This window comes from Salvelinus sp. IW2-2015, unplaced genomic scaffold, assembly GCF_002910315.2.
Source record: "Salvelinus sp. IW2-2015 unplaced genomic scaffold, ASM291031v2 Un_scaffold1815, whole genome shotgun sequence".
NCBI classification, from domain to species: domain Eukaryota; kingdom Metazoa; phylum Chordata; class Actinopteri; order Salmoniformes; family Salmonidae; genus Salvelinus; species Salvelinus sp. IW2-2015.
This window is the reverse complement of record NW_019943188.1, coordinates 269076-282025: the sequence shown is the minus strand read 5'-3', so window position 1 is coordinate 282025 and position 12950 is coordinate 269076. Positions and strand designations below refer to the sequence as shown.

Sequence of the window (12950 nt, the reverse complement as noted above, 5' to 3'; positions counted from 1 at the left end):
TTSAAACCASGGACTGCAGTGRCGCCTCTGAGATGCAGGGCCTTAGACGGCTSCGCCACTYGGGAGCCCACTCATTCTCAGGGTCTTCGGTTACTCCTTTCCCTAAGAGCTGAGAGGAACACAGTCCTTAATAATTACCTCATTTGCATACATATTACATTCTTTAAATGGTTATTGGCTGTAAATAAAGTGAAAAAAGACATGAGTAGTGACATCATTTCACACGCACTTTGGTCCCTCCCCCTTGCTCAGAGAATGCATGCCTCAACCAATAGTTGCGTGCCAAGTCACGCACTGTGCCGTCTGGCACCAGATTTCTGTAACATACATGGTTAGCTGATACGTATAATCCCTATCCAGGCGATTTAAGATCTGGCAACGTCGGCGCAGAGGAACAGAACGTCCTCTGCATGTTTTCTACCCCCTCCCCTATATCAGAAGTAGATTTCCCCCAGTCTCACCCTTCCACCCCTAGACTGTGATTGATGTGGACGAACGCTGAAGGACGTCCTGCCTGTGTTCCAGGGGTGGGCTCAGACACCCAGGGCCCGGGGGGGAGACGCCGCAGTCTAAACCCAGGTTTGGGTCAGGGCCTAACAACACCAACAAACTGGGCCAAGGACGTCCAGTCATCCAACAGTACAATACCTACAAGTATGTAACGCAGCAATTAGAATATATGCAGCGCTTTTAAAATGGATGACATCAGTATGATGTATATAGTGTGTATTCTGTCTGAATAATGAGAGCTCAGTGTGTGAAGGAAAACAAAGAGGTTCTAATGTACAGTTGAAGTCGGAAGTTTACATACACCTTAGCCAAATACATTTAAACGCAGTTTTTCACAATTCCTGACATTTAATCCTAGTAAAAATTCCCTGTCTTAGGTCAGTTAGGATCACCACTTTATTTTAAGAATGTGAAATGTCAGAATAATAGTAGAGAGAATGATTTATTTCAGTTTTTATTTATTTAATCACATTCCCAGTGGGTCAGAAGTTTACATACACTCAATTAGTATTTCGTCGCATTGCTTTTAAATTGTTTAACTTGGGTCAAACGTTTTCGGGTAGCTTTCCACAAGCTTCCCACAATAACTTGGGTGAATTTTGGCCATTCCTCCTGACAGAGCTGGGTAACTGAGTCAGGTTTGTAGGCCTCCTTGCTCGCACACGCTTTTTCAGTTCTGCCCACACATTTTCTATAGGATTGAGGGCAGGGCTTTGCCACGGCCACTCCAATACCTTGACTTGTTTGTCCTTAAGCCATTTTGCCACAACTTTGGAAGTATGCTTGGGGTCATTGTCCATATGGAAGACCCATTGCAACCAAAGCTTTAACTTCCTGACTGATGTCTTGAGATGTTGCTTCAATATATCCACATAATTTCCCTGCTCATGAAACCATCTATTTTGTGAAGTGCACCAGTCCCTCCTGCTTCAAAGCACCCCCACAACATGATGCTGCTACCCCCGTGCTTCACGGTTGGGATGGTGTTCTTCGGCTTGCAAGCCTCCCCCTTTTTTCCTCAAACATAACGATGGTTATTATGGCCAAACAGTTCTATTTTTGTTTCCTCAGACCAGAGGACATTTCTCCAAATAGTACGATCTTCGTCCCCATGTGCAGTTGCAAACCGTAGTCTGGCTTTTTAATGGGGGTTTTGGAGCAGTGGCTTCTTCCTGGCTCAGCGGCCTTTCAGGTTATGTCGATATAGGACTCATTTTACTGTGGATATAGATATACTTTGTACCCGTTTCCCCCAGCATCTTCACAAGGTCCTTTGCTGTTCTGGGATTGATTTGCACTTTTCGCACCAAAGTACGTTCATCTCTAGGAGACAGAACGCGTCTCCTTCCTGAGTGGTATTGATGGCTGCGTGGTCCCATTGTGTTTATAATTGCGTACTATTGTTTGTACAGATGAACGTGGTACCTTAAGGTGTTTGGAAATTGCTCCCAAGAATGAACCAGACTTGTGGAGGTCTACAATTTTTTTTTTCTGAGGTCTTGGCTGATTTCTTTTGATTTTCCCATGAAGTCAACAAAGAGGCACTGAGTTTGAAGGTAGGCCTTGAATTACATCCACAGGTTCACCTCCAACTGACTCAAATTATGTCAATTAGAAGCTTCTAAAGCCATGACATCATTTTCTGGAATTTTCCAAGCTGTTTAAAGGCACAGTCAACTTAGTGTATGTAAACTTCTGACCCACTGGAATTGTGATACAGTGAATTATAAGTGAAATAATCTGTCTGTAAACAATTGTTGGAAAAATTACTTGGTCATGCACAAAGTAGATGTCCAACCAGACTGCCAAAACTATAGTTTGTTAACAAGACATTTGTGAAGTGGTTGAAATTATAAATTTTTTGACTCCAACCTAAGTGTATGTAAACTTCCGACTTCAACTGTATTACATGCATTCTGTTTGAGACAAGGCTAACACATAAGACATACAAGATGTTTTCCCCTAAAACAGAGAGGTTTTCGTGGCTGAAGGGGGAGATGTCCTCAGCATATGGGAAAATGTCCAGACATGTCCAGACATCAAGACACCAATGTCCAGACATCAAGACACCAATTTCCAGACATCAATACAGCCGCTGAATATGAAGAGCTGAATATGAAGAGACAGACGTAGGCAGGGAAAAACAACAGTACACACATTTTTTTCCCACTTCTCTTTTCAGTTAGTTTATTTTTTTCAATTGCGTAATAAAAAAAACAAAAAGCAAATTGATGACCAACCACAAATTCTACAGCTCATCATCTGTGCACCTTCTGGCTGGTAGACTAGCTTGCCTCGCCTGAGTAACCACGCCAACACCTCCCATCTCATTCTGTCTCCCTCGTTCCAATGTCAATGACATGCAAATAGAGGTGCGTTGCATTCAATAGTCGGGGTACGTCACGTGACCTAAAGGTCAAGTGTCAGACGGCGCCGGGAGGCCCAGTGTCACARATGAGGAAGAWCCCCGGTGTGTTTCAATGAGTCACGCCATTTGCATATGGAACCGGAATCGGCCAATAGCACTACAGCGTTGCTTTCAATCTAAAATAATCACAGTAATACCACACTTACCAGGCAAGAGATCATCGGTATCACAATGGATTCAGTCACTTAAAATCAAAACCCATTGATAAAATACAAACTAAAATGAACATTTTAAATAAAAACCTCAAATAAAATAAATAAAATCAGCTCATAGGCATGCGCACACTTAGACGGATGGGTTTATAGATCTCCCAACTCATTATATACGTTTCAATTCAAGACCCTCCTATTGACTTGGGTGTGTGACTACCTTAAAGATTAGGATTCTTGATGCAAGACAGAAACAAAAATAACACAAAACTTCCCAGAGATTCAATTCAATGAGAAATCAGGAACAAGTAACACTAGTAGTCGTAGGACTGACAGACTGTCCCAGACAGAGCAGTTCATTCAACATGACCTGAAGCCATAGGAAGAAGACATAGAAAGGCCACCTTCCTATCCACACAACCCTATACAACCCTATACAACCCTATAGCTAATCATCATGGGTGCGTCCCATAAATATCTCCTTTCTCCTGAAGTGTAGACTCGTTCACTACCTCCCGCAATCTAAAAGCATTGGATTGGTGGATGTACGGGCTAGAACATAGTTCTTATACCAGTCACTTCCTTTCAAATCAGTGAAGGGAAGTGAACAAGTGCACACTTTGGGAGGAATTATATTTAATTAGGAAGTAGCCATAGTCACTGTTTGCACCATGCCCCMTGAGCGCTCGCTCTGTTTTCTTAAATACTGGTAATTACTGTACAGTGGATTACATACAGCCCATCAAATGATAGAATGATGAGTGGGTTGGTATATACGTCAATATCGTGGTAAACACATTTGCAGAAGCCAGAATAATGCGAATCACATACTAGCTACCTACATTATATCATAAAAAAAAATCTGTAAAATAACACAGATTAAAAGATTTCATCATTATACAGATATAACGACTTKYAAAATGGCTGCTTGAACAGGAGACCATTTGAAGAAGGATTTTATCATGCTTGTTTCTTCCTCCTCTTAAAGGAGCTACATTTCATTTTGCAAGAAATAATAAACTCAAATTCGGTCACTCCGTCTCAGCAAGCACTCAACCTCCCAGCCTTCATTTTAAAAAACAGGACACAACTACATAAATGTATTATTATAGTTGACAAGGCCACTAGTCTGACTGACTTCAAACCAACCACGTCTATGATTCTTCCTTCTAGCCAAACCTTCCCTCTTAAGTCTAGTCAACCAACACCTCAAACCTTCCCTCTCAGTTTAGTCAACCAACACCTCAAACCTTCCCTCTCAGTCTAGTCAACCAACTCCTCAAACCTTCCCCAGTCTAGTCAACCAACTCCCCAAACCTTCCCTCTTAGTCTAGTCAACCAACCCCCAAACCTTCCCTCTTAGTCTAGTCAACCAACTCCTCAAACCTTCCTCTTAGTTCTAGACAACCAACTCCTCAAACCTTCCCTCTTAGTCTAGTCAACAACTCCTCAAACCTTCCTCTCTAGTCTTAGTCAACCAACTCCTCAAACCTTCCCTCAGTCTAGTCAACCAACTCCCCAAACCTTCCTCTTAGTCTAGTCAACCAACTCCTCAAAACCTTCCCTCTAGTCTAGTCAACCACCCTCAAACCTTCCCTCTTAGTCTAGCAACCAACCCCTCAAACCTTCCCTCAGTCTAGTCAACCAACAACTCAAACCTTCCTCTTAGTCTAGTCACACAACTCCTCAAACTTCCCTCAGTCTAGTCAACAACTCCTCAAACCTTCCCTCCAGTCTAGTCAACCAACACTTCAAACCTTCCCCTCTTAGTCTAGTCAACCAACCCCTCAAACCTTCCCTCTTAGTCTAGTCAACAACTCCTCAAACCTTCCTCTTAGTCTAGTCAACCAACTCCCCAAACCTTCCTCAGTCTAGTCACAACTCCTCAAACCTTCCCTCTTAGTCTAGTCAACCACTCCTCAAACCTTCCCTCTTAGTCTAGTCAACCAACTCCTCAAACCTTTCCCTCTTAGTCTAGTCAACCAACCCTCAAACCTTCCCTCTTAGTCTAGTCAACCAACTCCTCAAAACCTTCCCTCTTAGTCTAGTCAACCACACCCAAACCTTCCCTCTTAGTCTAGTCAACCAACTCCTCAAACCTTCCCTCTTAGCTAGTTCACCAACTCCCCCAAACCTTCCCTCTTAGTCTAGTCAACCAACCCCTCAAACCTTCCTCAGTCTAGTCAACCAACACCTCAAACCTTCCCTCAGTCTAGTCAACCACCTCCTCAAACCTTCCCTCTTAGTCTAGTCAACCAACTCCTCAAACCTTCCCTCTTAGTCTAGTCAACCAACCCCTAAACCTTCCCTCAGTCTAGCAACCAACTCCTCAAATCTTCCCTCTTAGTCTAGTCAACCAACCCCTCAAACCTTCCCTCAGTCTAGTCAACCAACACCTCAAACCTTCCCTCTTAGTCTAGTCAACCAACACCCAAACCTTCCCTCTTAGTCTAGTCAACAACTCCTCAAACCTTCCCCTCTTAGTCTAGTCAACCAACACCTCAAACCTTCCCTCTTAGTCTAGTCAACCAACTCCCTCAATCTTCCCTCTTAGTCTAGTCAAACCAACCCTCAAACCTTCCCTCAGTCTAGTCAACCAACACCTCAAACCTTCCCTCTTAGTCTAGTCAACCAACACCCCAAACCTTCCCTCTTAGTCTAGTCAACCAACTCCTCCAAACCTTCCCTCTTAGTCTAGTCAACCAACTCCTCAAACCTTCCCTCTTAGTCTAGTCAACCAAACTCCTCAAATCTTCCCTCTTAGTCTAGTCAACCAAACCCCTCAAACCTTCCCTCTTAGTCTAGTCAACCAACCCCTCAAACCTTCCCTCAGTCTAGTCAACCAACTCCTCAAACCTATTGAGGAACCTTTAATGCTAGTACCCATTACCACGGTGAAAATGTATTTGTATTTGATATTTTTGACTTTTAAAGCAAATAATCACCTTAAAACCATTTAAAACAAATCAAACCTGTGCAACAGGTCAGCCCTAAAATATCCATAATCATACATATTTAAACCTGATTTAAAAGAAATAATATAAAATAATATAATAATATTAATACAGAAGGTAACAAAAGCATGGACAGAGGAATTAAAACCCCTCCCAAAAGGACAATGACAAAGAAGCCTCAACAAAGTAGTTGCTTGATGCTTCTCCCCCCAAGTCCTCAAGTCTCCCCCCACGACAGACCCAGTGTGCCCTCTCTGTCAGGGGCCTGACTGGGTTAGCCTGGGTTGGAGGAGGGTTGGCCTGTGTGTGTCTTGCAGCCAGCCCACTTGAGTCTTCTTTCCAGTAATGTTAGCCATCTGTCAGCCAGCCAAAACAGGCCAGCAGGCCAGACCCAGTTGTCCAGTGTCTCAGCCACACAAAGGGCATCTGGCAGGGGACTAAAGCAGGCCTGTCCATGTTGCCTGGGGGGTTGGAGGGGTCGCCTGGGGGGAGGGAGGCAGGCAGGCAGGCCTGGGAAGAGAGGGAGGCAGGCCTGGAAGAGAGGAGGCAGCCTGGGAAGAGAGGGAGGCAGGCCTGGGAAGAGAGGGAGGCAGGCCTGGGAAGAGAGGGAGGCAGGCCTGGGGGGGAGGGAGCAGGCAGCCTGGAGGAGGGAGGCAGCAGGCCTGGGGAGGAGGGAGGCAGGCAGGCCTGGGGGGAGGAGGCAGGCAGGCCTGGGGGGGAGGGAGGCAGAGGTCGCCTGGGGAGAGAGGAGTCGCCTGGCAAGAGAGGTCGCCTGGCAAGAGAGAGTCGCCTGGGCAGAGAGGGTCGCCTGGGCAGAGAGGGTCGCTGGGCAGAGGGGTCGCCTGGGCAGAGAGGGTCGCCTGGCAAGAGAGAGTCGCCTGGGCAGAGAGGGTCGCCTGGGCAGAGAGGTCGCCTGGCAAGAGAAGTCGCCTGGGCAGAGAGGGTCGCCTGGGCAGAGAGGGTCGCCTGGGCAGAGAGGGGCGCCTGGTGAGGGACAAACTAGAGGGAGGCATGCTCCCCCAGCCACATAGACCCCAGGGTGGAAGGGGAGGAGAGACAGAGGAAACAGATAGGAGGGCGGGTAGTTGGCAAACAAGCACAAAAGAGATAGAGAATGAAATGTCCCTCTGGACACCGCCTTCTCTTTTTATCCTCTGAGGAGACCCTCTGTTCCCCAGAGACGGCTGTTACCCGACCCTGTACCCACACACCCCTCTCCTCTACGCGCCTCACAAACACTCTTTGTCCTCCTCCCGTCTCGTYGGAACAGGCAGCATGGCCAGTGGCCGGTCTTTTTAGTTGTGTGTGTAGTGTTTGACTTGTTTATGCATGGTTTCACATGTTTCTGTCTTGTCTCATCCCCAAACCGTAACCTAAACCCTTTCGGMCCCAGATAAATCCACTCCCGGTATGGTCCCATGCCTCCTAGCTATTAACCCAGTTAAGGCCTCCCTATGTCAGACAACTGGACCTTTTTATTTGATTTAACCAGGTCRTCTTATTGAGATAAAATGTATTTTTCAAGAGAGACCTGAAGACCTGTGAGCCTAGGTCCAGTCCTGGGCCCTGGGTGGCTAGGCGGTGGTGAGCTTCTGAATGGTTCTGTTGTAGTACTGTGTGGTGAGGGCCTCCAGAGGGGTCCAGTGGTGGGCACGGAGCTCAATGACCTCCATGAGGAGGGAGCGGGTCAGCTGGGACTCAGCCGGACACAGCATCTTGTCCCTGGCTGTGGCAAGGAGCTCAGTCATCATCTCTGGAAGCTGCTCCTCCAGGAGATGACCTGTGGACTGCAGCTGGAGGAGAGGAGGAGGAAGAGAGGGGAGGAGGGGGGTTAGGGTTACATCTAGACGTCTGAATATAGGCTAGTCAGAGACGGGTCGTGGCTAGCGTCAGAGTGGGGTGGTGTGTCTGAGAGGGACTGTGGCTGCTCAGAGTGGAGCTGGTAGTCTGAGACGGGTTGGCTAGTCACAGAGTGGGGTGGTGCTGTCAGAGACTGGTTGGCTAGTTCAGTAGCGGGTTGGCAATAGGCTTCAGAGTGTGGGGGTGTGTCTGTCAGAATGAGGTTGGCTAGCTTCAGAGTGGGGGGTGTCTGAGAGACTGGTTGGCTAGCTTCAGAGTGGGGGTGTTGTCAGAGACGGGTTGGCTAGCTTCAGAGTGGGGGGTGTGTCTGAGAGACTGGTTGGCTAGCTTCAGAGTGGGGGGTGTTCTGAGAGACTGGTTGGCTAGCTTCAGAGTGGGGGGTGTGTCTGAGAGACTGGTTGGCTAGCTTCAGAGTGGGGGGTGTACTGAGAGACTGGTTGGTAGCTGGTCAGAGGTGGGGTGTGTCTGTAGAGACGGGTTGGCAGCTTCAGAGTGGGGGGTGTGTCTGAGAGACTGGTTGGCTAGCTTCAGAGTGGGGGTGGTGTCTGAGAGAACTGGGTTGGGCTAGCTTCAGAGTGGGGGGTGGTCTGAGAGACTGGTTGGCTAGCTTCAGAGTGGGGTGTGTCTGAGAGACTGGTTGGCTAGCTTCAGAGTGGGGTGTGTGCTGAGAGATGGTGGCTAGCTTCAGAGTGGGGGGGGGGGGCTGTTCAGACTGAAAAGGATGGTTGGCTAGCTTCAGAGTGGGGGGTGTGTTGAAGAGGGGTGGGCTAGCTTCAGAGTGTGGGGGTGTGGACGAGAGATGGTTTGGCTAGAACTTCAGAGTGGGGGGTGGGGGGTGGTGACTAAGGATGTCTGAGCTGGCTGGTAGCTTCAGAGTGGGTGTGTCTAGAGAGACTGGTTGGCTAGCTTCAGAGTGGGGGGGGTGATCTGAGAGACTGTTGGTCTAGCTTCCAGAGTGGGGGTGTCTGTCAGAGAGACGTGGTTATGTAGGGCGTTCGAGGGGTGTTGAGAGACGTGGTTGGCTAGCTTCAGAGTGGGGTTATCTGTCCAGAGACTGGTATAGCTGGCTTCAGAGTGGGGTGTCTGTCAGAGACAGGTTGGCTAGCTTCCGAAGTTGGTGTCTGTCTAAGGGACGGGGCTGGTTGGCTAGCTCATCCGATGGGGTGTGTCTGAGTTGTGAAAGGTTAGGGCACGCTCTTAAACATAGGTTGCTGTCACGGAAGGATGGACAGTCCATTATAGAAACCTTGGCCTGTCTGTCCGAGTCCGGTTAATATTCTCAAATTCCCCCCAAAAACAATTAGTGATTAGCTCCACATAGCAGACGTTCCTAGAGCTGGCCTGACAGGTCACCTTCCCTGCTCTGCCCTCGTGCTCTCTCTTTTCTCTGCCTTGAAGCAGAGCCCTCCCCCAGCCCTCCTCCCCTCCCCAAGCCCTCCTTCCCTCCCCTCCCCAGCCTTCCTCTCCTCTCCCCGCCCTCCTTCCAAGGCCTTCCTCTCCTCCCAGCCCTCCCTCCAAGCCTCCTGTCTCCTCCCCAGCCCTCCTCTCATCTCCTCTCTCCTCTCCTCCCCGAAACCCCGCCTCTCCTCTCCTCCTCTCTCTCCCCCCCTCCTCTCCTCCCCCAGACGCCTTCCTCTCCTCCTCCCTCCTACCTGGCGCTCATCCTCCCTCTCCTCTCGTCAGCCCTCCTCAGCTCTTCCTCTCGCTCCTCTCCTCTCCTCCCCAAGCCTCCTCTCCTCTCGTCCCCAGCCTCCTCTGATCTCCATCCCAGGCTCCAGGCTCTAGTCTCTAGTCTGCAAACTAGTTTCAGACTCTGTTCTTAGCCTCTACACCTACCTCAGTGTCACTCTCATAATTCATGCTGAGACAGAAAGATTCCTTCACTACATCCAGACAGACAACAGCCTGACTATAACTGTCTGGCTGAAAGGTGTTCTGAGCGTCACAGGGACAGAATAGATAGAATATGAATAGTATACATGTGTAGGTACTGCGTCCTATCATGTGCCTGACGGGCTCTCTGTCGCTACGGCCTCTCTGTCTAGGGCTCTCTCTGATCCCTTCTACGCCTCTCTGTCCTACTGCCTCTCTGTCCTACTGCCTCTCTGTCCTACTGCCTCTCTGTCCTACTGCCTCTCTGTCCATTAATATACAAAGGACCGATGTGTACTGTAAGAGGCTTCAGTGAAGATGGGAGTGTGTTGACGTACAGGACAGAAAAGATAGAATATGAAGTGTACATACCTCCATAGAACAGCAGAGGACTGCATCCTCCTTAACCTCGGGAGACTGCAGCAGCTGCAACAGATGATGAGAGATGTCTCTATAGAGATACAGTATCTGTTTATTCTTTATTTATGTCTACAGCTCAGAATAAAGCAGTCATGCAGAGTGGCAGAAGTTACAAATATACACCCATAGCAGAGATGGGTACTGTACTGTATGTATGACGAGTACCGTCTTTCTGTTTGTGAGGTCGAATGACAATGAGAGGAAAAACAAAGAGAGACACAGAGAGACCTGGCTCTCAAGATAAGACAGGCTATGTGCACACTGCCCACAAAATGAGATGGAAACTGAGCTGCACTTCCTAATCCTGCCAATTGTATCACCAGAGACATACAGTACCAGTCAAAAGTTTGGACACACCTACTCATTCAAGGGTCTTTATTTTGACTATTTTCTACATTGTAGAATAATAGCGAAGACATCAAAACTATGGAAATAACACATATGGAATCTTGTAGTAAACAAAAAAGTGTTAAACAAATCAAAATATATTTTATATTTCAGATTCTTCAAAGTAGCCACCCTTTGCTTGATGACAGCTTTGCACACTCTTTGCGTTCTCTCAACCAGCTTCACCTGGCATGCTTTTCCAACAGTCTTGAAGGAGTTCCCATATCTGTGTCTCACAAAGACATGGCGATTGGAATCAAAAATCTCAACTTTGGACCCATCGCTCGTGTTTCTTGGATCAAGCAAGTCTCTTCTTCTTATCGGTGTCCTTTAGTAGTGGTTTCTTTGCAGCAATTCAACCATGAAGACCTGATTCACACAGTCTCAACTGAACAGTTGATGTGGAGATGTGTCCGTTACTTGAACTCTGTGAAGCATTTATTTGGGCTGTAATTTCTGAGGCTGCTAACTCTAATGAACGTATCCTCTGCAGCAGAGGTAACTCTGGGTCTTCCAGTTGATGGTGTTTGCGACTGCACTTGAAGAAACTTGAAAAGTTCTTGACATTTTCTGCATTAACTGACCTTCATGTCTTAAAGTAATGATGGACTGTCGTTTCTTTTTGCTTATTTGCGCTGTTCTTGCCATAATATGGACTTGGTATTTTATCAAATAGGGCTATCTTCTGTATTCCATCCCTACTTTGTCACAACACAACTGATTAGCTTAAGGAAAGAAATTCCACAAATGAACAAGGCTGGTTGAGAGGTTGAGAGAATGCTGGTTGAGAGAATGCCAAGAGTGTGCAAAGCTGTCATCAAGGCAAAGAGTGGCTATTTTGAAGAACCTTTGTTTAACACTTTTTTGGTTACTTCATGATTCCATATGTGTTATTTCATAGTTTTGATGTCTTCACTATTAAAACCCTTGAATGAGTAGGTGTGTCCAAACTTTTGACTGGTACTGTATATCCCTCAGATTACACAGACCCACAAACAAATCCAATTTTAATAAACTCCCATATCTACTGGGTGAAATACCAGTGTGCCATCACAACAGCAAGATTTGTGACCTGTTGCCACAAGAAAAGGGCAACCAGTGAAGAACAAACACCATTGTAAATACAACCCATATTTATGTTGATTTATTTTCCCTTTTGTACTTTAACTATTTGCACATTATTACAACACCGTATATAGCCATAATATGACATTTGAAATGTCTCTATTCTTTTGGAACTTCTGTGAGCGTAATGTTTACTATTCATTGTATATGTGTATTTATTATGGATCCCCATTAGTGTATGTGTGTGTATAGTGAGAATACACAGTCCCTGCTGTTCCATAAGGTATATTTTTTTCTTAAAAATATATATTTTTTAATCTGATTCTACCGCTTGCATTTGTTGCTGGCATGTCATGCCTAAGTTTGCTAAGTAGTTGGCAATATCAGTCGGTTTTGTAATGTATGAGCCATCTGATTCAATGAATGATGGAGCTGAGTTTGCCTTTTTTCCCAAAAAATGTAATTGAAGCTGCTCCAAAGCTTTTTACTATCATTCTTTATGTCATTTATCTTTGTTTCATAGGGTAGTTTCTTCTTTTTATTCAGTTTAGTCACATGGTTTCTCAATTTGCAGTACGTTTGCCAATCAGTTGCGCTGCCAGACTTATTTGCCATTCCTTTTGCCTCATCCCTCTCAACCATATCATTTTTCAATTCCTCATCAATCCACAGGGATTTAACAGTTTTTACAGTCATTTTCTTAAATGGTGCATGCTTATTAGTAAATGGAATAAGCAATTTCATAAATGTGTTAAGTGCAGCGTCTGCTTGTTCCTCATTACACACCATGGACCAACAAGTATTCTTTACATCAACACCATAGGAATCACTACAAAACTTATTGCATGACCTGTAATACACTGTATTAGGCCCAGCCTTTGGAACTTTGGTTTTCCTAGATATGGCTACTGTGATCACTACATCTGATGGATCTGGATACTGCTTTAAAACACATTTCTGCAGCATTAGTAAAGATGTGATCAATACATGTGATCAATACATGATTTCATTCCTGTGCTGTTTGTAACTACCCTGGTAGGTTGACTGACAACCTGATCCAGGTTGCAGGCACTGGTTAGAGTTTGAAGTTTTTTCCTGAGTCCGCAGCTTGATGAAAGCCAGTCAATATTTAAATCACCCAGAAAATATACCTCTGTTGATATCACATACATTATCAAGCATTTCACACATATTATCCAGATACTGACTGTTAGCAGTTGGTGGTCTATAGGAGCTTCCCACCAGAATGGGCTTTAGGTGAGGCAGATGAACCTTACGTCAACAGTATTTAACATGAGATCCTCT

At 46.2% G+C, this 12950-nt stretch overlaps 1 protein-coding gene and 1 long non-coding RNA gene across 21 annotated transcripts; both read right to left on the bottom strand.

Moving 5' to 3' along the window:
* Positions 1 to 2668: 2668 nt before the first annotated feature.
* LOC139024724 (uncharacterized) lies at positions 2669 to 6690 on the bottom strand. 20 transcript variants are annotated; one of them, XR_011476068.1, is made up of 6 exons: positions 5876 to 6689; positions 5289 to 5803; positions 5152 to 5186; positions 5013 to 5047; positions 4579 to 4611; positions 2669 to 4473 (listed from the first exon to the last, which is right to left on the bottom strand). It is a non-coding gene; the product is annotated as an uncharacterized lncRNA (long non-coding RNA). The 20 variants fall into 20 exon arrangements; XR_011476073.1 differs by lacking the exon at positions 5013 to 5047 and having other exon boundaries at positions 5152 to 5384; positions 5484 to 5524; positions 5559 to 5803; XR_011476074.1 differs by lacking the exon at positions 5013 to 5047 and having other exon boundaries at positions 5152 to 5732; positions 5769 to 5829; positions 5867 to 6690.
* Positions 6691 to 6813: 123 nt separating this feature from the next.
* Positions 6814 to 10208, bottom strand: LOC112072074 (CBP80/20-dependent translation initiation factor). The gene is made up of 2 exons (XM_024139489.2): positions 10146 to 10208; positions 6814 to 7834 (listed from the first exon to the last, which is right to left on the bottom strand). Exons 1-2 carry the CDS (start codon positions 10149 to 10151, stop codon positions 7616 to 7618), a joined length of 225 nt encoding a protein of 74 aa, XP_023995257.1. The 5' UTR covers positions 10152 to 10208; the 3' UTR covers positions 6814 to 7615.
* Between the last annotated feature and the right edge of the window lie 2742 nt (positions 10209 to 12950).